This window comes from Gorilla gorilla, chromosome 11, assembly GCF_029281585.2.
Source record: "Gorilla gorilla gorilla isolate KB3781 chromosome 11, NHGRI_mGorGor1-v2.1_pri, whole genome shotgun sequence".
Lineage (NCBI taxonomy): Eukaryota > Metazoa > Chordata > Mammalia > Primates > Hominidae > Gorilla > Gorilla gorilla.
In genome coordinates, this window is record NC_073235.2 from 109,826,870 (window position 1) to 109,848,460 (window position 21,591).

A 21,591-nucleotide genomic window follows, 5' to 3' on the forward strand; every position below is an offset into this window, starting at 1 on the left:
TTCTGCCCACACGTCATTCTGTTCTGTGCTGTTCCAGAAGTCCCAGTTGTTATCAAGTAGAGACTGAGATTTTATAGGTCAAATTATTTTGGGGTCTTGTGTTTCTTCTCATGCAGCTGAATATGACTAATTACAAAAATTGCTTCTAACTTGCAAACCACAGGTACAGATAGAAAATTTTCTTTTCTCTATTTGGGCTGAGAGATACACGAAAGAAGAGTTATTCAGTTTGGGATATAATACTAACCATGTAGTGAAGAAAAATTTAAGTCTATCTTTAATCCACCTTTTATATCAGAAAATAATTCTTGGGCATATGACAGTTTATCTACATTCTTACATAGTTCAACTTTAAGAAGCTGCTTTCTTTATCTCAGTCATTTATAAAAATAACTCACTGGGTGGTATTTTCATATTTAAAACATTTATGCAATAATTTCACTTTTGTTAAAATAGTCTCTTTTTTGACTATGGAAGTAATACATGCTCATAACAGATAATCCTTAAAATACAAAGAAGAAATTAAGTCAACCATAATGCCTCAAGGCAATATTTTCAAAGGCTCACGTAACCATTTTAAATGATGCAGGGAAGTTTAAAACACTCATTGGAGACATTTCCTTTTCTTTTCATTTGGGATAAACTGATTAGCAATTTAGAACCCTTGATGTGATAGGTAACACAGTGATTCTATGTCATTTCAAATTCAACTTTTGTCAGTAGCATTTCTCTTCATAAGCACATTTATTTTTGCCCATTTTGCAAAGAAATTAAAATGAAAATGTATGAAGAGTCGCAGAAGGTAGTCTCTTTTGAAAAGCTGTTTACTTGCCTTGGGCATGGTTTGGGAGGGTAAAGGTCAAGGATGGGTCACAAGAGAGCCCCACAGGCTGTCCATTCAGACACGCTCAATACTCTTTCATCTCTTTCTGTTTTTGTTGACACCAGCTGTGCCTACCTTAATCCTCCCTGTGAGTTTACATCTTTTTTCTTAATAATCTATAAGCAAACCATAGAAAAGGGGCATGTGCTGACTAGAAAGTAATGGTTGGGGAGCAGGTGATGGAAAGAAAAGGCAAAGGAAAAAGAAGTGTAATGGGGAACAAATTCCTTTTATAAACGTCAGAAAACCAACAGTGGATTTGATAAGATTTGATTTGACTCAGAGCATCAGCGGAAGCTGTAATTCTTAAACATTATCCAACACCTGAAACAAAGGAATAATAATATGCTACATTTCTTACAAGAATCTCAAAATGCTTTCCACAAATAATCTTTTTTGAAAAGTATAATAGGTGACAAGTACATTTCATGATTTTGAAGATTTTGACAATCAGAAATGTTCAATACAACTAGCATTATAGATGATACGTAATGCTTGTATTTTGCATGTATGTTTCTAATAAGTAACACTACCTAAGTGAGATGCTATCCCTTAGTCACTCCCTTTCCTAAAACATAAGGATGGGGGTGAAGTGAGGTCTTAATGGATTTCTGAAACTCTCAGTGTGTGAAGAAAGGGAAGCAGGTGGTAGAAGGAAAATCAGTGCACCTTAGTCAAATTTATTGGCCAAAAAGAATATGAAAATGCATTGATTAGATAAGAGAAAGATTTTAGAAAGAAAAACAAGAACAATGAAAGTCCTGAAAATACACTGTGATGGCTACTACCTGCAAAATCCAATTAAGAACATGTTAATTGTTTGATGTTTATATTGCTACACTCATTGTTTGACAATGCCCAATTGTGACCCCACCTGTGGAAGGCCACAGGTTGGAACTGTGTGTTGACACTTACAGAAAAAGTGGTGCTGATGCTGTGATCTATGAGGAAAAATAGGAGGCAACAAAGGAATCAAAGGCAGATAATACCTTATGCAACATCTAGGGAATTTTTAGCATATTTATTACTTTGTTTCTCTTGAAAAGGAAAAAAAAATCTAATATGAACCACAAATGTGGGGGTGGAGTGGGAAAAGGAAGGAAGGAAGGGTCATCTCTTCAGAGAAATGGGAGCCCAGGCTGGATGTGATGGGTAAGGCTGAGATGCTAAGTGCCCTGCAGTAACCCGTGGCAACAGCCATTCCCAGAACAGCTGTCAAGCAGTGACTTAAATGGATGACCCAAGTGCTGGGTTTGTTTTTATTTGGTTGCTTGTTTTTTAACCCTGATGTATGGCTTTGAACACCTAGGGACTCTCTTTTGGAAGAAACAAGCTGGCAAATATTTTAGGTTCAGAATACATCTTTTCTTAAATACCCAAGAGAAACAACTTCACTGCCACGAACACCAAAGAACTGGTAAATATATTACCCTTAAAAGCCCAATTCCAAAATTTAGTGCATGCCTTGTACAAATTACTGTCATTCTAATTAATGCTTTCTGCTGGTTTTAAGAAAATAGTGCCACAAATGGAATTTCTTTCCTCCTATCCTATCGGAGTCAGAATACCCGGATCCAAACCCTAACTCTTCCACCATTCATTAGTGTGTAGTGTAAGGCAATACTCCACACTTAGTTTATACTTCTACAAAATGAGGGTAACAATAGGACTTACCTCCTCACAATGCTTTGAGAACTAAATCAGTCAGCTCAGGTAAAGCATTTAGCACAGTGCATGGCTCATCATTAATGTCCAGAAAAAAGTTAGCTAGCCATTATTACTGTATTTTAGTAAATATAAAATGCTATCGATTGTATGATACATCACTATTTTATGTATCACTAAGAAAAATTTATGCCAATCAACTATAACACAGTGCTTTCTTACTGGCAGTTTCTTATTTTATGCTTTGGTGAAAGTTCTTTTAAACTTACTACATATGTATTTTTTAATCACATATTATTCTTGTGTACACATTAAAAAAGAAATATCAGTTAAATAATTTATTCCTAAAACTTGTTAGAATTAGAGCCTGATTCTACTGATTTTTTTTTTTTTTTTGAGGTATCAAAGCTCTGTACCAAAACCACCAGAGAAAACTGCTGATCACAGAAAAACTGGGTTTATTAAACTTGCTGAGCAAAAGAAAGCACCACCTTAAGAGTTTCAGTATTCTCAAAAGGCGAGTCAGGGAAAGGTACTGCTCATGTTCCATGAGGCGTGGGGGTCGTCACAAGGTGATCTGGGGCAGAAATTATTAAGTCGGTGCAAAAGTAATCGGGGTTTTTGCAATAATTGCAAAAACCCCGATTACTTTTGCACCAACCTAGTAGTAAGTGAGAGCTGGGCAGGGATAGGTTGAAATTTGTAATGAGAAGTCAGTGGTCTTATCTTGGAACATACTAGTCTGAACCAGCTGGTATCAAAACCCCTTATATTTAGTTTGCTATGCATGTCATGGTTTGTACAGTTTATCTGACCCATTGCCATCAACATCCACATTTTTCCACCCAACATCATGCTCTGTGCCATTAAGAGCATTGTTGATGCCCTGCTTCCATTGCCTACAGTTTTCCTTTGCAGTAGCTGGCTCCCATTTTGAAAGTTTCAACGTCCATGTGTGGTACATCATGACTGCTGCTTGGCTGATGGTGATTTTGATATGCCTCATGATTTCAGAATTGACAGAATGTGAAAAAATTGTGCAATTTAGAGTCAATAAAATAGAGTAATAATTTGATAACAATAAAGTCTAATTCTCATCTCGGAGAGTAGAACCAATCAAATGTTTAAACTCCCATTAGAGAAGTAGTTAATTCTGGGAGATAAGTAAAAAAAGTATCATGAAACTACAGTGCAAGAATATTTACCCCCTTGTAGACAGATCCTGACAACCCCTCTTCAAACCTAAAGGGCAATTTTTATTGTTTGTTTTGCTCTGATCCTTATAATTGTAGCATTAATTTTATTTCCTCAACTTAACAATTAACTACTTTTTCAAGTCTTTTTCTACTGGGAAAGTATCTTGTTCCCAAATAAATAATCTAAACCATGTAAAGAGACAAAGCCTGAAGTGTTTTGCCTGTAGAATTGCTGTGCCACGGGATGAAATTAGAAAGGATTAAGATACTCAAAGGTACATTTTTAATTGGATTTTTTAATTGGATGGATTTGAACTTGGCTCCATTGTAACTTGCCCAATAAGCATAATGGTAGCTCCCAAGAAGTCAAGTCCAGGAGCAATCAGGACTGCGACTTTTGGACTCACTGATTTCCCAGAAACGGTGTGTGTGCCTATTCACATACTGTGTGGGGATGCGGAGGGAGAGAACCGAAAATCTATTTATATTGTTAATATTATGCTTTCCTCTGAAAGATTACCCAAAATGTCAGGCTTACAGATAATGGCCACATTGCCTTATGACTAGAATGGGTCAAGGAAGAAATTTCATATATTACCAGGCAAATGAAGAGTTTTAGAAGCCCCATACAGTGAACAGATGTTAGGGCTCCATTCCCTCTTGTGCCTGATAGTAATTCAAATTAAAATAATACTAAGTCAGAAAATGAGCTTTTATTTCTCCAACAACATTCTGATTTCTCCATGACTATTTTGACACTTTTTTTTTTTGAGATATGAAAAATCTTGTTTCTTCTTTTTGAACAAAAGAAATGTCAGCCACCCGGCATCGCTAATGTCCTGAACATATGCTTTGTCTGCCTGCTGGGTAATCCACACTGGGTGGCATCTTGGTTTGCTTCTGGATCAGGAAATGCTCTCAGCTTTAGGCTGTGCAGAATGGAGACATTCGAATAAAATCATGAACGTTTTTTGTGTTCATTTGTGAGCAAAATCCCTCCCGTACCCCTTCCTTAACCCAGCGTCAAATGGGTTGTTTCTCAAAGTACAATTCAGATTTTCTTTACTGCAGATTATTCACTCTGTTGGGTTTCTTTATCTGAAATTATCCTGGGGAACCTTTGTGTTTGAAGCTCAAAATGATATGAAAAGTCAAGTTAAAAAAAAAAAAAAAGGCAAACCTAAAAGCCGAAGGCATGTGTTGGAAGCAGGAAAATCATTCCTTGAACTCCCCAGGAGTTGATCAAAGAGACAGACATAAATTGCAACAAAGGCAGAGATCTACTCTGCTCTGAAAGCCAGCCAGAAACACTGGAAATGTTTCATTATTTATTTCATTAATTCTGTGATAGCAATCTCTACTGACAAGATTTGCAAATCTAATCATTTATTAATGAAACGTGTCTAGTAGATTGTGCCAAAGATCTTCCTGAGGTCCCAGCCTCTGAATGGCGGCAGCCCTTTGCGAACTACCAGCTTGCTCTCTTGCCACAATGTCACACGGAGGTTTCCAGGATCCTCACTAGAGGTATGTCTCTCCCTCTGAGCTCACAGGATATTCAAAGATGGCTCCCAGGCACAGCCTGCTCTAAGGACCAGCAGGATGGCCACTTTCCAGGATGAGTATAGCAAACATGGTTTCTATCCATAGAGAACATTTTCTGAGAATCACAACATGGTATGTATGGTTTTAAGTCATGGTACAGACAGGAATGGATCTTTTAAGCTGTATTTGCATTGTTCTTACCCACCTTGATGCAGATAAGGTTAACCTGACTCTTGACTAAGACATTGATTTTTTTCTGGAAATTTTTTCTGTGGTTTCAGATATTTCCAAAATCTCAGCCTGTTTCCTTGGCAACTGTCTAAGGCTTTATTCCCTATAAACCAATGTGGCATGATTCATCAGTAAACAGTGAAGCAGCAGCCACCCAACTTACAGGCTTCCTAAAGATTTCCTGGAAAGCGATCCCTGCCCTGAGCTATTTCGCAGGCTCTGTTGTTGATATTTCACAGAGCGCAGCTAAAAAAATAATAAAAGTCCTACAACTGTGTGCATGGGGAACAACAGCGTTTATGGAGATAATGAAATGCAGAAATGAAAACCCCTCAGCAAAGCCCCTTTAGATGTGCCTAAGCTCTGTTCATTAATCTGTGATAATTAGACTTATTTGCAAAGGTTAACAGCAGTGGCACATGGTAATTAAGCACTCCTTCTCTACCAGAGGGATCGAAAATGCTTCTCATGTGACACGTTTCCAGTCTTCAGGACATTTTATGTCTGCTTTATAGCTCAGGTTTCCTATAGGAGAAAGAAGTTTTCTATACAGCCATGACCACATATCACTTTCTATAGTGAGAGGTAAAATCATATTTTACTTGTAGATTCTGAACTGAGAGTAACCTAGGGTGAGAATCATCACCTCCCTCACTGACTGCTATGTGACCTTGGGCAAGTTATTGAATTCTTTTTGCCTCAGTTTCCTCATCTGTAAAATGGGGATGATAATGCCTTCTTCAGAGTGTTGTGATAATTTAACAATGACAATGATAATAGCTAACGTTCACTGAGCAATTAATATGCCATGTACTGTCCTAAGTCCCTCATATATACCCATTAAGTCTCATTTTAAAGTTGAGGAAATTCACACACAAGAGATTGAATAGCTTGCCCAAGACCAAGCTTTGGAAGCAAATAATTCAATTCACTTTAAGACATTCAAGTCCCTTGAGAGCAAACTTCCAGAAAGTGAGCAAAGATTTACTGCTTTGAAGACGACATCTCCCACTTGCCTCTAGAATACAAATAATATTTACACATTGAAACAACCTTATCCTTGGCAGTAGTCATCATCTGGGCTTGGGCTAGGTGTAGTGGCATATCTATGAAGGAATCTATTAATGAAGAATTACCGAAATACAGAAAGGAGATGTTCCACTTTTCTCCAGTTTTAATAATTGCATTAAATGTGGTAATATATGCAGAGCTCATAGCACAATGCTCGGTGCATACTGAATGCTCAATAAATAGTAGCTATTATTATTATGATAGACATGAATGCGCAGAAAAGCTGCACAAAGGGTGCAGCTTGTCTCTAGACATACTCTAGACGCACATGTCTCTAGACATACTCAAGATTGCACTCATCTGGATTTTGATCCATTTCAGTCAAAAATAGCTAGGTAGTTTATTGTACTAAAAAGAAGGGAGGAAAAAGGGAAAGAAGGGAGGGAGGCGAGATGAAGTGAGGAAAGAATAGGAAACTTATTCTAAAAAGTAACCATACTTGCCAGTTCTTAAATCTTGGAAAGCAAGATTTAAAAGGTCATAGGTCCTAAAAAGAAGAAGGTAGTTTTGCTTGTATTTTAAGATGTTACCAGACCAAGTCAGGAAATAATAATGGGATACAATTGGCTTGCTCCAAGACAGTGCTCATTTTTAACTCATATTCCAGGAGAACCTCACCTTTGTTAGTCTTGCTCTCTGTTCACATTGTGGTTGAAGCCATGCTCATGTTTCTCACAGGCAGTCTAGAGTCAGGATCTCAGCAGAGAAATGAAAGCCCAAAGCCTGAGCTTGGCTGATTTTTCATACACAGTTGGTACGTTCATTAGCAGTTCCTGACTCCTCTCTGCATGGGTGTGCAAATGGGCAGCACGGCACTTGGTTTTGCAAATCCTCTTTTTACTTTTTCTTGGGGGTGGCAGGCGTGGGGGTGGTGCTTTTGAAAGACAAGCATTGACGCTTTCCACAAAAAAAGAAAAATCCCTTGCAGCACCAAGGAAAGAATTAAAGGAGCTCTAAGCAATGATCTGGGAAGTTCCACCAGTGCTCATTCACATGGGGAATCATTCCCACGCCTTCCTGCAGCTAGGAGGAACACAAGGCAATCTCTAGTTTATTCTTGCATTTCCAGTATCTCACCTTTGTCAGTTCTGACCTGAATTTCCTCTGCAGGATCAACCTTTCCTTCAGCTTGTGGCATGCAGACACCGTTTTACGAGAGAGCATCCCTGAAACCAACACAGCCCTGTTTGCTTCAGCTTTCTTTTTGGAAGGGTGGGGAGGCTTCTAATTGGGCTAACTGGCAACAAATGGCATATTTTGGTGGAGTTTTCCATTCATATGTTAAAAGAAGACACAAGATTTAACCAAGTAATTGTTCAGGAGGAGGCACTCTGTTGCCACCATTCTGTGGTATTGAATGAACTCAACGTAGTGGAGCTTTAAAAAAAAATGTGTAAATATCTTTAGGTTGTCCAGTTTGCAGCACATGCAGTATTCTTTCCATTTTCCCTTCATTAATTGAACCAGACAGAATATGAATCTGGTCTTTACCTGCCCTCTCTAACTCTTCTTCTCATTTAATAACCCTTTACCTTAAGACTTCCTTTTCCCTTAGCTTATGACAGTGGATCTGATGACGCAAAATAAGAGATCTCTGCACACTGAGCCTCAGAGATAAAGTTCAAAGTGTAATTATTGAAGTAGCTGTGTATCTTGGATTTGAATTCAGAGAAACTGAGCTTGAATGACGAAGATGGAAAGAGATAGAAAAAGATTCCTCTTGTTAAAGTAAATTAATTAGTTGGATTTATATGAGGAGACAGAAGGGAAGAAGTCAGGCTGTGTCCCATATTAATAACTCACTTGGGAGAAGCCAGACTGGATTGAAAGCAAAAGACAAAGAGGGAGGGGGCTATTGTGCTACCTTATAAAAGAAGTAGCCTCAGTTTTCCTGTCTTTGCACTCTATAACCCATACATACACAAACACACATCCTCATTCCTGACATGAAAATGATGTCATCTTTCTTTTTGACTCACCAACCAGACTACATTAATCCCCTGCAGCGTGAGGGCCAGCAGGAGGCTGCTTAAGGGACTTCAGGCCTGTGAATAAATGATGACCCAGTGGTTAGGGGCGGCAGCCTAGATACATTCAGGATGCATTAAAGCAATTAGCTGGAAGAGGAGTGAGAGCACAATTTCCAATCCCCAAGAAGGACCAGACCATGCTTGGAACAGGGTGAGGAACTCTACAGCCTACAGCTGGTAAGAGCCACTTAGCAAAATGGCTGCACATGAAAGGAGTTTACAGTCTCAGTCCCTTGGCCTTGTTTGATACTAGTGCCATTAAGGGGGCATTTCAGGATCATGGGAGCCATGAAGCTGATTACTTTTGCAAATCACTGCATTAGAACCAGCCTTGTCAGAGAGGTTTCCAAATCATGGTTTGTAGACTGGTGTCCCACTGGTTGAATCTGGCTCATGGCTGCTTTTTGCCTGGCCAGACCATCTACGTTGGGCCAATATTTTAAAAAATTAAGAGATTTCACAAAAATATGAATTTCTAGATTATCTCAAAAACCCAGCCCTGTGTGACACCAATCTGCTGAAGCTGAGTTCTAGTTTTTCTCTTGAACTGGCTGTATGCTCTCCACTTAGCCACCATCCCTACTGCTTCCCATTACCTTACTCCCATCCCACTTCACTCATTTACTTCAGTCATTGACATCTACCTGGGCCTCTGTAGGTATTTGAGTTTGTGACCTTTTTCTTTTTTTTCTTTTTTTTTTTTTTTGAGACAGAGTCTTGCTCTGTCCCCAGGCTGGAGTGCAGTGGCGCGATCTTGGCTCACTGCAAGCTCCGTCTCCCAGGTTCAAGCAATTCTCCTGCCTCAGCCTCCCAAGTAGCTGGGACTACAGGCACACAGCACCATGCCTGGCTAATTTTTGTATTTTTAGTAGAGACAGGGTTTCACCATGTTGGCCAGGATGGTCTCGATCTCCTGACCTCATAATCCACCCATCTTGGCCTCCCAAAGTGCTGAGATTAAAGGCATGAGCCACCGTACCCAGCCGTGACCTGTACTTTAAATGGCTTCTGAGTTAGATTCAACCAGAAACATAAGGTTACATTCTAGAACTGCCAAGCACATTTTGTGCATGGATACATCTCAGTTCCTGCATCTGAAAGGTTTACCACTAGCCTTGCATGGCAGCCTGCTATAAACATGGCCACAACTCTTTGTGAGGCTTCCACCCTCACAAATGCAGAGATGCAGCACTGGAATATACACACTCCACTATTTCAACCTGGTCAGGGATGATGGCCATGGAATAGTTATTAGAACAAAGGAGTAGTCTGAACATGAATTTCAATCCAACAGATTTGGGCAGTGTTGATGCCCACCAGAATAAGAACAGCCAAGAATGTCACAAGCTAAATAAAATGCCAGCCAAAGCAGCCTGAGATCCAGAAACTGCTTGGCATATTTTGTGATACTCACTTCACAGTGGGATGAGAGGCGAGAAATAGCCTCTAATATACAAGAACAACCTAGCCAAGGTCCACAGTTCTGATTTCTCTTAATATGTACTAGAATCTTTCTATGATGTTCCCTGCCTCTTTAAATCAATAGAGCTTTGTCTCTTTTTCTCTTGTTCAGATGAATTTCCAATTGGAAATGTCATTTAAAGACAAAGAAAGAGCTCTGATGACTTAAGGAAACCAAATCACGCCTCTTCTATGAAACTTCCTCCTCCTTCCTGCCCTCCTCCAAACCCTTAGATGCTTTTCTCACTTCTTGCTTTTAATCTTTCCTCTCCTCCTGCCCAATCACTTAGCGTAAATGGGATGGAAGTGCTAAGTGGCTGCTCCCTCCCTCCTCTCAGCTGTGCCACATTTGGGTGCTCCTAAAAGGCATCTCCCAGGCTGCTGTTGGCACCAAAGTCCCATGTTCGCAACCCTTTGCTTAAAACTAAAAGACAAAGCATGTGTTTAAAAGATGGCTGAGACACATGTGTGACTACTCGCCCCCAAAGAGACTATAGCAGTAAAAAGTACCTGGTACAGGGTCAGAAAATGAATAATTCAAACTTTCCTCACATGCTGAATTAACCTTGACTTATTTCATGCCTCCCCGCCCCCATCACACCGATTTTGCTTCTCTCTGGGCTGGAGTGGGCTGGAGTCATTCAGGTGTACATTTTAATCCCTCCTGGAAACTTCTGCTCTATTTGAATTACAGAAAGTGAGAGCGATTGAATAAGTGTGAGCTCAATGCCCTGCAGAAAGGGGTGTCATGTGGAAGCCCACAGTGACCAGTGCTTGGGGCTTTAGCCACACCCGTGTAAAATGACCAGGGATGTCCTTTCACTAATATTGCCGGCCAGAGGCTAAGGTGACTTGGGATTTAGGAAATGTCCCTCTTTTCACAACACTCATTTTTCTTTAAAAAGTTTTTTTCCCAATTTCCTTATATTACCCCCAATAATAAAAACTGCCTCCTTCATTGCACCAAGAAAATAAAAACTCTTTTCTGACCCAGCTCTTGGAAGGCAGGCAGAGTAGGCACTCTTATCTGTTTTAAAGTCATCTCATATTCCACAATACAATTACAGAATGTGGTGGTATGTTTCTCCCTTTATGTTAGGCACAAAGCCATCCGGGGGAGCAAGGTCTATGAAATAGGAAAGCCCAATTTGCACCCACATTGTTTTCGTAGGGTCTTCCCCCGACCCGCTTGGCAGGGGGAGTAGAAGCTGGTCAGAAGACACATGTACAAGACCAGCTGAAAGGGGGTTGTGAACACACCTGGGTACACAGTGTGGTTTTCTTGGTTAGGCTATGAAATAAATACTGTGTGTCTTAAAGGCAACGTCTTTAAAAGAAGACGACGCACTCTGAGGTGAAAGGAAATCTGGGTTTTGCTTTAAGAAGCTTGTTCTCATTGGTAGGGCAAGGCTCATTTCTGTTAAGAATGCTCTCAGCACTGTCCCATAGAACTTTCTGGAATGATGGAAATGGTCTGTCTCTGTGTTGTCCAATATGAGAGCCACTACTCACATGTGGCCATTGAATGATTAACTTTTAGCTACATAACTGAGAATCTGCATTTTTAATTTTATTGAATTTTAATTTTTATTTAAATAGCCACATGTGCAAGACAAGGTGACCAGACAGATCCTATTCTCTGCTCCCTTTGTTTGTTTGCTTGTTTATTTAGAGCCAGCCCTGAGTATATCTATTCCCAAATACTCCCACCAGAAATTCTTTCAGCATTATCAACAAGGAGGAAGGAAGGGAGCAGCTTCCTGGATTGGATTCAGCTTCCTGTAGGTGCCAGGCCTGGGAAAAGTGCTTCCACATATCAAACTCATTTATCTGTGGTTGAATCCTTACAACTCTGCTCTATATGACACTCTGTCCTCATTTTATAGCTGAGGAATCTGGAGGTGACAAATTTTGGTAAGTGAACTAAGCAGAAATGGAGTTTGAGTCTTTGCATCCAATCAGATAACCTTTCCATTACAAAGAGATGGTGTTATTCCCAATGCTATCCCCATTTCACAAAGAGGGAAAACAAGTCACTAATTACAGAACAAAGACCAGGGAGAAGTGGTAGGCACATAAGTTTGTGGTCTTTGTGGCTATGCATATCTTTCAGATTCAAGTGTATGTTGAAAGTACTCAATGAAGGAGTGTCTAATAAACTTTCATTTCTTGGTATCCAAGGTGTGGCAGGCAGGCCTGAAATGACCAATTCAAAGTCTCTCTTGTTGCTACTGAAGCATGTTTGAGACCTGCGAGGCGGAGGAGGCCTCTATCAGAGCAAAGAATTTGGAGCTGCTTCCAATCTGAAACTTCCTTAGTGTTGTAAAAAGCACCCTTCATTCGAAATTGCTCAGTGCCTGGACTCAGAGAAAGTGGGAGAGTTACCAAGGCTCGGGTACGTCTGGCACCCCTAGCCACCACGGTACTAACCAGGAGGGTGATGAGGAGAAAGCTTTTCTCTGCTGGTAGCCATTCATGCAAGAAGTTTCCTAGAAGGTGATGTTGATTGTAATTAGAGCCTCCTCTCTGGGCGGACGAGGGGGCGGGGCGGGGGTGGTGGTGGTTGTCTCAAATCCCAGTCCCGCAAATGCAGCTGGTGGCTGGGAAGCTGCCGCCTGGCATTCTCTCCAGAGAGAGTCTCAGCTGCTCTTGCTGTCTAGAATGATCACTTGGTGTAGTTTCCCAGGGTATGAGGTGGGGGGAGGGGGAAGATGGCAGCTTGGCCATGACGCGGAAGGGGGCAGTGACCGTCATGCAGGCGGCTTTTCACAGCGTGTGTCTGCCCCTGCCCAGGCAGCAGATTTCAGTTCCTCCCTGGTCCCTTGCTGGCTGTTCACTTTCTACACCAATGGGCTCTGAGGTGACAAGTTCAATTCCCAGCTCTGTCAAACCTGCATTTTCTTCCCTGACCTACTTTTCCCACTGCAGTGTTGGAACAATGCCTCGCTCTGTTCCCTGTTTAGACCCATCTTTTGCCTGCGCTGGTGCAGAAGCCCAGGCCTTTGCCAGGCTTTTTGCCTTGAATCCCTGACAAGTGTTGATGGGAAAATAAAAAAAGAGAAGGGGGAAAAAATCCTCGCTATAAAACAGTCCAGCTCTCCCACAGATGCCCAGACTCCGGAGGGAGTGAAAGCTTCTCAGCAGCAAGGAAAGAAATCAAAAGGTTGTGCTTCTCCTCTCATCACCTCTCCCTTCTCCCCAGCCCCCAAGGCACAGTGAGGAGAAACTGAGGCAATGCCAAGAACACCCCGACCTCATGAGCTTCAAAGAAGCTGCTGCTGCAGTTCCCGGTTCTGAGGCACCTCCAAGACCACTCTCATCCAAACTCTCAAAACACTCCCCTTGGGTGAGCTGTCCCTTAAAAGGAACAGGGCTGGGCCTTCACAAAGGCTCCTGTGAGACTTCTACCCCCTATGGGTCTGGTAGCACCAAGGGATTTCTCATGCTATGACCACAGACATCATCAAGAGGGCAGAGAGACCAAGTGGCCAGTGAATTGGCACACATGAAGATTCTTTGTGATCTGTAAAGAAAGTGTAAAATCTGCAACAAACTGTGGAATAATCTGACATAGGAAGAGGTGGATGGTACAGAAGAACAATAAAATAATAGCCAGACTTTACTGACTGGTTGCTTTATGCCACTACTGCTCTGTGTGCTTTTACATGTATAAAATGTGTATTTGTCATAAGACCCTTTGAAACGGCCCTACTGTCACTCCTATTTTATAGATGATGAAGCCCAGGACAGCACAAGGCTAGTGAGTGGTGCTGCACCCACGGAGTCTCTCCAGAGCCTGCACCTGTTACCCTCAGCTCGCCCTCCCCTCTGCTCCATCTTACACTCCAAGAACAGCTTGGTGGGCTGTGTCCTCCACAGCATGCCAGCAGCCCCCTCCTCCCACTCCAGCAAACCCCAGCCAAGACCACTCTGGCCCTGTTCCTCCAAGTGAACCCGAAACAACAGCCTCCTCCAGAACATCCTCCCTACTTCAGTTACTCCATTAGTTTCCTAAGATAATGTGGGCAAACATTTCTCAAATAATCCCTGTGGACAGCTGCCCATGCTGGGCACAGATACGGCCTTCCCTGAGCTCACCCCCTCCTAGACCCTCCCAGTCTGGGGTGCACACATAGTCAGTCTGTGCAGAGAGGTGTTAAGAGGAAATCTGCTGGGGGACAGCAGGGGATGATTTTCCTCCTGGATAAAAGGAAAGAGCTCTACAAGGAACATGTTTTTTGCATCCTCTTTTCTGTTTGGCCCGCTGCCACATGAGGACACAGAGTTTAGAGTTGAAGCATCTTTTTCAAAATTATGAGAGAAATCACCTCTGAGATATTAAGGATAAAAATGTGAAAAGTCCCAGGAACTTGATGTCATTGAGCTGCTCCACCAACCCTGGAACTGCTGACTTCCAGACTTATTGTTAGATTTTTAAAAATTAATTTATATGATTAGTCTACCACCAGTTAGGATTCTGTTACTTGTAGCCCAAAGCACCTAACTGATAGAGTTACCTAAAAGCAGGCCCCGAGAAAGGGTGTGAAATGACTTCTTCTTCTCAGTGTTGGCCCTGCCTACCCCACTGCTACTCACCTGACTTACTTATCTCCTGCTCCTCTCCCCAGATGCTCCAGGAAAGGCCAACCTGGACGTCATCCTGCCTCATTTCCTGGCCCCTGCAATCACTACTCCTTCTACTGGAAAATTCCTCCCCAGTCTTCCCAAGGCTGCTTTCTTCTCTCCACTGACTTCATCTTGTCAGAGAGAAGTCCCCTGAGCACCCAACTTTGAGTGGCCACCCAGCAACTCTGTCTCAGTCACAATTTCCTTCATAGAAGTTATCACTCTATATAAATATCTTAATTGTTTGTTTAATGTCTCTGCACTTGACAGTTTGTTTGTCTTCCCCAGAACATTACTTGGCTCGTAGCAAAATTCTAGACATTGGTGGGCACCAGAATCCCCTGCAGTGTTTTCTTAGGAGCTTCAGGGGGTCCTTCTCCTCCTCTTTTTCCACCCGCTACTTCTTCTCTTCCTTCTCTCCTCCTCTTCCTTTCTCTTCTTTCTTTCCTCCTTCATCTGCTCCTCCTTCAAATCTGACTGATGCCCTTTGTGCTTCCATTGATGGTGTAGAAGACCTATGTCCCACACTAATCTTTACAAATCGTTAGAATCACGGTTAAAGTCCAAAAGCTGAAATCTCAGTTTGATCATCTCCAGTAAGGCTTGATTTTTAGGTATCATTCTAAACGGGGATTCTGTGATGGAATGACAATGTGAGGCTGTTTCTAAGCTTCTTGTGTTCGTTTTACTGTATCGCTATGGTGGTTTTTAGTCTTTCAGACATTTTAATCTATGCTTAATTATGCTCATTCCCAGAGGTTCCTTAAAAGCAAATGGCACAATTTCTAAAAAATCAAAATAAATAATACACATGAGGCCTGCTAGGACTTGATAGGAGCCCATCTGAGCAGTTGAAGGAATGGCGGCCATCAGAGGGCCTGAGAACAAGGGTTTAGAGAAACATCGCCTTCCCTTTCAGCATTCACAGCCACTCAAGACAAATCTCTGAAACCTGGGGAGATAGAGTCTTTGCCAACTCTGTGCCCTAGCCTCTCCTCTCAAATTGGAATTGAGTCTGCTAAACTGGATTGGTTTTTGTGATCACTTTACCAAGAAGGATAACTGTAATTCATCTTTCTTCCAAAGGGGGCAACATGGAGTCCATCCCGGAGCACTGGGGAAAGGGACCCAGAGGCTGTCCTGCCACTCTGCACTAACAACAAGGAACAGTGTAAGGTTGGGGCATTGATGTCCCTTTCTAGGGCACCTGGAGCTCTTTTGGCTTGCGAATGGACATCTGCTGATTTTGCCTGTCTGGAACCTGGTCACTCTCTGCCACACTTTGGATCTTCCCTTGTGGCGAGAAGTCAAAGGGACCATCAGTTAAGGCTCCACACTCTTATCTAGCCAAGAGGTTGGAATGAAGCCCAAGCTGGGTCAGTCAGATTTGCATAGGAATTTTAACCTTGAACAGGAAAAGGAAAGAAATTGAAGATGACGTGAAACACTGGTACTTCCCTAAAGAGACTATTACTTCCTGCTACTTAAATTCTCTAGTTCCAGTACTTTCTGATACTTGATTTTCAGCATTGGCTTTTGCTAAATGACTACTACATATCCTTCAATTAACTCCTCTTTTCCCTTGTGAGTTGACAGAGTAAAATCTGTAACTTACAACAAAATGACTAAATTATAGACTTCTTAAGCAATGCAGTCCAGAGTTTGACACCTGCTCCCACCACTGAGGCCTCAGAATATGTTTATGTTATATGTCCTTGACTAACTCAGGTATTAACAAAAATAATGCCCAAATAATTATCTCTCATCCCCACCCCCCCAAAAAATCTGGGTCACTTCTCCCTCTGATTTGCCATGTAATTCTCAAGTAGACAACACAAACAGCAGTTGCAGAGGCTAAGGGGAAAAAAGTGTTAAAAAAAAAAAAAACTTATCTGTCTTAAAAGTCATGAATGAAATAAAGGAAACTGTGTTCATAGCACCTGACTCACATGATTACTGTGGGTGAGCCATCAATATGTAGATAGAAAGAAAATAATTGGCATAAGCTCCTTGAAATTTCTGCCTACAGCCTCCCCAAGGAGGCCTTGGGGAGAATTCAGATAGCATTTGAACAGCCAGGGTTCAGTAATGAGAACTGACATTCTAGTGTGTAGTACAAAAGGCACTTCCCTCCCGGAACCACGAAAAGTACTTTAATCAGCCAAAACGTTGCTACTGTTAAAAAAAAAGAAAAAGAAAAAAAAAGGAGGGGGAGGGGATAAAACAGCCCCCTCGTTTATTGTTTCTCCACCACTGCTATGCCCAACTCCTACTGAATGGACAAGCCCCTTTGGCATCATCTTATGCCTACCTCATTAATGCCACTTGCTCACTGCTATGCCAGAAAACCCAGCTGATTCACAGGAAACCCTGAGCTGAAGGTTGCCTGGGTTTTGAGTTGCTTATGCACACAATTCACACTCCATGTGTTAGAAGCCCCCTCCATTCTGCAAATCACTCAGTGAGCCTGAAAAGTGGGAAACTGGCTTTGTACTGTCTCTGGCTCCCCGCTGAACAGTCAAACCCCAGGATGCCCATAAAATATTTGATTCCTTGTAAACTCAAAACAACCATCACAAAGAAGGAGAAAAGGTCAAATCCTCAACTGAGGCACCCAGAGTGAACAGCCTAAGATATTGGAAAAGGTAAGCTGAGAAAATACTCAGACTCCTCTAGCAGAAGCTAAAGATAAAATAAGGCTTGCTTCGTGCCCAAGGCAGACATTGAGCAGATTCCATTCTGAGAAGTTCATTGGAGGGTGAGGTCTCCTTCTCCATACGCACCCCCTTGTCATCCTCTCTGGTATCCAGTCTTGCCTCCTGGCATGCTATGTTTTTCTTTGTCCCCTTCCTTCTAGCTGAAGCAAATACTCTGTTACTAATAATTGTGGTTACCCACGTCATTCACAGACAATATTTTCAAGGCAATAATCATAGAATACCTTAGTGAGGCATTAGATTCTGAGGACTTTGGATATAGATGCAGATTGCTTTATACAAACAGCCAAACACATCCTTTCACACATGTGCAGAATCTAAGAACTGAAATATGATTGAAGTCACACCCCCCTTTCCTGAGGGAATCCTGCATTGACTTACTGGTCTGTGTGGGTCATAAAGACCTAGTCCCCTTGCCCTGATTCAGGACATCTCTGAAAATCCATTCCAGCTCCAGAGTGCCCCTTTAAGACATGGGAAAACAAAACAAAACAAAACAAACAAACAAAAAATGCCATGCTGCATCACAGTCCAACATCTCCCTATGCTCAGTCCTGCTTTACTTACTCCCTCAACAATGTTGACCCTGAGAACACTTCCCAATGAACTTATTGCATTAAATTAAAAAAAAAAAAAAAAGAAAAGCTAGAAAAGACTGAAGAGGTCTTAAAACCCAACCCCCTACGCAGTCCGCCCAGTAGGACTCGCTTCTGTGCTATCCTAGAGATAATCAAATGGCCTTCCCTTTAACCTTCCAAGTGTTTGGGATTTCCAGATTCTTACACAGAAGTGAAGAGGAGAAAATGCTCTTTGGGGTAGGCAAATCTCTGACATCAGAGACGTTTGACACCATGAAATTCTGTAAGGTGATGAAGTAGGGTCCAGAAAGAGAAAACAGCTGCTTGGCCAAAGGGTGCTACATGAAATTATTAAAATGTGATGCTTGGTCAGGTGAGGTGGCTCATGCCTGTAATCCCAGCACTTTGAGAGGCTGAGGTGGGCAGATCACTTGAGGCCAGGAGTTCAAGACCAGTCTGGCTAACATGGTGAAACCTCATCTCTACCAAATATACAACAAATTAACTGGGCACAGTGTGGTGGTGCATGCCTGTAATCCCAGCTACTCAGGAGGCTGAGGCAGGAGAATCACTTGAACCTGGGAGGCAGAGGTTGCAGTGAGCCAAGATTGTGCCACTGCACTCCAGCCTGGGTGACAGAGAGAGACTCTGTCTCAAAAAAAAAAAAAAAAAAAAAAAAAAAAAAAAAAAAAGTGTTGCTCCAGTATATGTGAGTATCAAAATGCTGACAGAGAGAAAACATCAAATAGTACTCTGGTACTGTAGGCTGAATGTTTGTGTCCCCCCAAAATTCATATGTTAAAAACTAATCTTCCGTGCAGTAGTGTTAAAAGGTGGGGACTTTTAGGAGATAATTAGGTCACAAGGGCTCCACCTTTATGAGTGGTATTAAGTAACTTTGTAAAAGAAGCCTGAGGGAGCTTGTTTGCCCCTTTTGCCATGTGAAGACACAGCAAGAAGGTGCCATCTATGAAGTAGAGGATGAGACCTTACCAGACACCAAATCTGTTGGTGCTTTGATCTTGGGCTTCCCAGCCTCCAGAAGCAAGAAAATTCTGTGATCAAGAAATCTCTGTTTATAAATGACACAGTCTAAGGTATTTTTATAGCAGCCCAAACAGACTAAGACACCTAGTGTCCTTTCCCTTATAAAACCAAGCTAATGAAGGAATACAGTGGGCAATCCTGCCAAGAGTGGTATATAAACAACACAGGGAATTTATGATAAAAGGCCAAGGAAATGGGCAAGAAAAAAGGAGCTGAGAAAACAAGGACACTGCAGAGAGAACCATTAAACAAGCATCATGCTCCTGGCTTATCTCCTTTGCACACTGAGCTCCCAGAGGCTTCCAACAGAGCTCAGCACAGTGAAGACCAACACAGAGAGAGTTTGGCTTGTCACATGTCTAGCAAAGCAGAGAAAAGTTGAACGAGAGGCTGTAAAACATGGAGTCAGCCGATTTCTAATAGTGAATCTGGATATTAATTTTTGCAATTTTTGCAGTTACTGTCTACAGAGATGGTTATCAATGTTTTTGATATGGCCTAAACTAAAGATGGAGAAAAAGTGAGCTGATGATGAGTTGGTGTGGATCTTCTTTTGGTAGGAGAAGAAGTTTTATCTGAGATCAGACTCTAGATTGTAAAAGAAAACTCCCCACAAAGGGACAAGCAATTTGTATGAGTGTGTGTCAGGTCCAGAACAAGACATTAGGGGTGGTAAGACCTGTGGACCTTTGTAAAATATATTCCAAACACTTTGCTGGCTAAACAATTACGTTTGTGGCTAAATTTCACTGCTGGTCTGCCAGTTTGCAACTCCTGCTCTAAAAGGTGACTGTCTTCCCAGATAATCTGAAGCTATCATCTGCTGCTCACACTCAGAGGGTGAAATGATGGCCTTACAGTTAGGCTTCTGTTTTATTCCTCGTCAAAGAATAGCCTCCCCCCACCATCCCTACCCCCTCCACCAACTCCTCTGTGGTGTTTGCAGCCACCATCCCTATCACCATTTCTAGATTAGAAAAGAAGGCCAGTGGAACTGCCAAAATGGAGAGGAAGAAGGAGACCATATTGGGAAAGAATGTTGGATAACATTAGCAGAAAACTAAAGGCAGGGTGAACACTGTTCCTCCAAGGTTGCTCAGATATAATATCCCAGCTATTTATGTAGACTCTGACTTCAGCATCTGAAGACAACTTCCTCATTCTTGAAGAAAAGGAAAGCATGGACATCTATTCAATACCTGGACCATGTCAACCAAATACCAGCTACCTTACCCCGAGGGTCCCAGAAGAAAGCAGGGTGGGGATATGACCAAACTCTACATTTTTCCTTTTAGCCCTGAAGATTCTGATTCTTAGGCTACAGTTCAGTTAATTTTCATTATTTAACAAGTCAATATGCCTATGAAAGCAGGAATACAGGAAACAAGGGAATAATCCATACATTAAATGTTTGAAACCAATACTAATACAGACTAAAACTTAAAGAACTTAGGCTTAAACTGTGAACATGCAGACAAGAAAATTACTTATGTTTTCAAAGCTCCTAAGCAAAGGCCCCACCTCCCAATGCCACACACTGTTCTATTTTCTGAGGCTGTGATCAAAAGCACATACCGGCACTAAGTACCTGAGATGAAAGTGGGAAGAAAGACAATAAATTCAAAACCAAAATCAAATGGAGTAATTTACAATGGGACCACCCAAACTTCACATTGGAAAGGAAATAGAAGAATTTGTTTTAAAGCAGAAACATCTTCTAGAATGATTTCTCTAACCCACTTACTTTACAGATAGAAAGACTAAGGTTAAAAGTGGTTACGTGATGAGACCATATCTCAGTCAGCTCGGTCTGCTAGAACAAATTACTGTAGACTGGGTGGCTTACACAATGTTTGTTTCTCATGATTCTGCAGGTTGGGAGGTTCAAGAGCAAGGATCCATTGGCAGATATGAAGTGCAGTGAGGACCCTCTTTCTGGTTTGCAGACAGCTGTCTTCTCTCTGTATCCTCACAAAGTAGAGAACAGAAAAAGGAAAAAGCAAGCTCTCTCCTGATCCTTCATATGAGGGCACTAATCCCATTCATGAGTCCCCAACCTTGCGACCTAATGACCTCCCAAAGGCTCCACCTCCCAATGCCATCACATTGGGGGTTAGGATTTCAACATACCAATTTTGCAGGGAGCACAACACGAAGTCCATAACAGACCAACTTTATGTGCTAATTATTACTTCAGGGCTTGAGGATGTTGATTCATGTCATAGTTTCCATTTTGAATTTCATCTCCAATTGGTTAAATAATTTCATCTCATTCCTGAGTTTATTTGTGTCTCGGCTTCTCCCCATTTGAAAACACTCTTTAAACTCCTAAAACTTGACATTCAATTTGACAAATACGTATTAAGCACTTCATCATGTATACCCAGCTCTATTCTAGGTGCTAGAGATCCAGTGGAGAGGAGTCTGTGGAGAATAAGATGAGAAAGGAGCTTATGCTCTGAAGGGAAGATGTTTAGAAGCATTAGTTGACCAAGAATATCAAATGTATTAATATCATTTTGTTGCAGTTAATTTCTTCAT

General features: G+C 41.7%; 1 protein-coding gene across 6 annotated transcripts in view; it reads right to left on the minus strand.

The window, feature by feature from the left end:
* Positions 1-21,591, minus strand: part of KLF7 (KLF transcription factor 7) — a 459,558-nt gene that overhangs the window by 139,430 nt on the left and 298,537 nt on the right. Inside the window, exons 2-3 of one of the 6 annotated variants that reach the window (XM_063695142.1) lie at positions 21,181-21,474; positions 20,897-21,018 (exon numbers count right to left, since the gene is read on the minus strand). The exons of the other annotated variants lie outside the window; for them this stretch is intronic. Of the exons in view, the coding sequence (XP_063551212.1) occupies positions 20,897-20,914 (18 nt within the window). The 5' untranslated portion in view covers positions 20,915-21,018; positions 21,181-21,474. The remainder of the gene's footprint in view (positions 1-20,896; positions 21,019-21,180; positions 21,475-21,591) is intronic. 6 annotated transcript variants of the gene reach the window in all.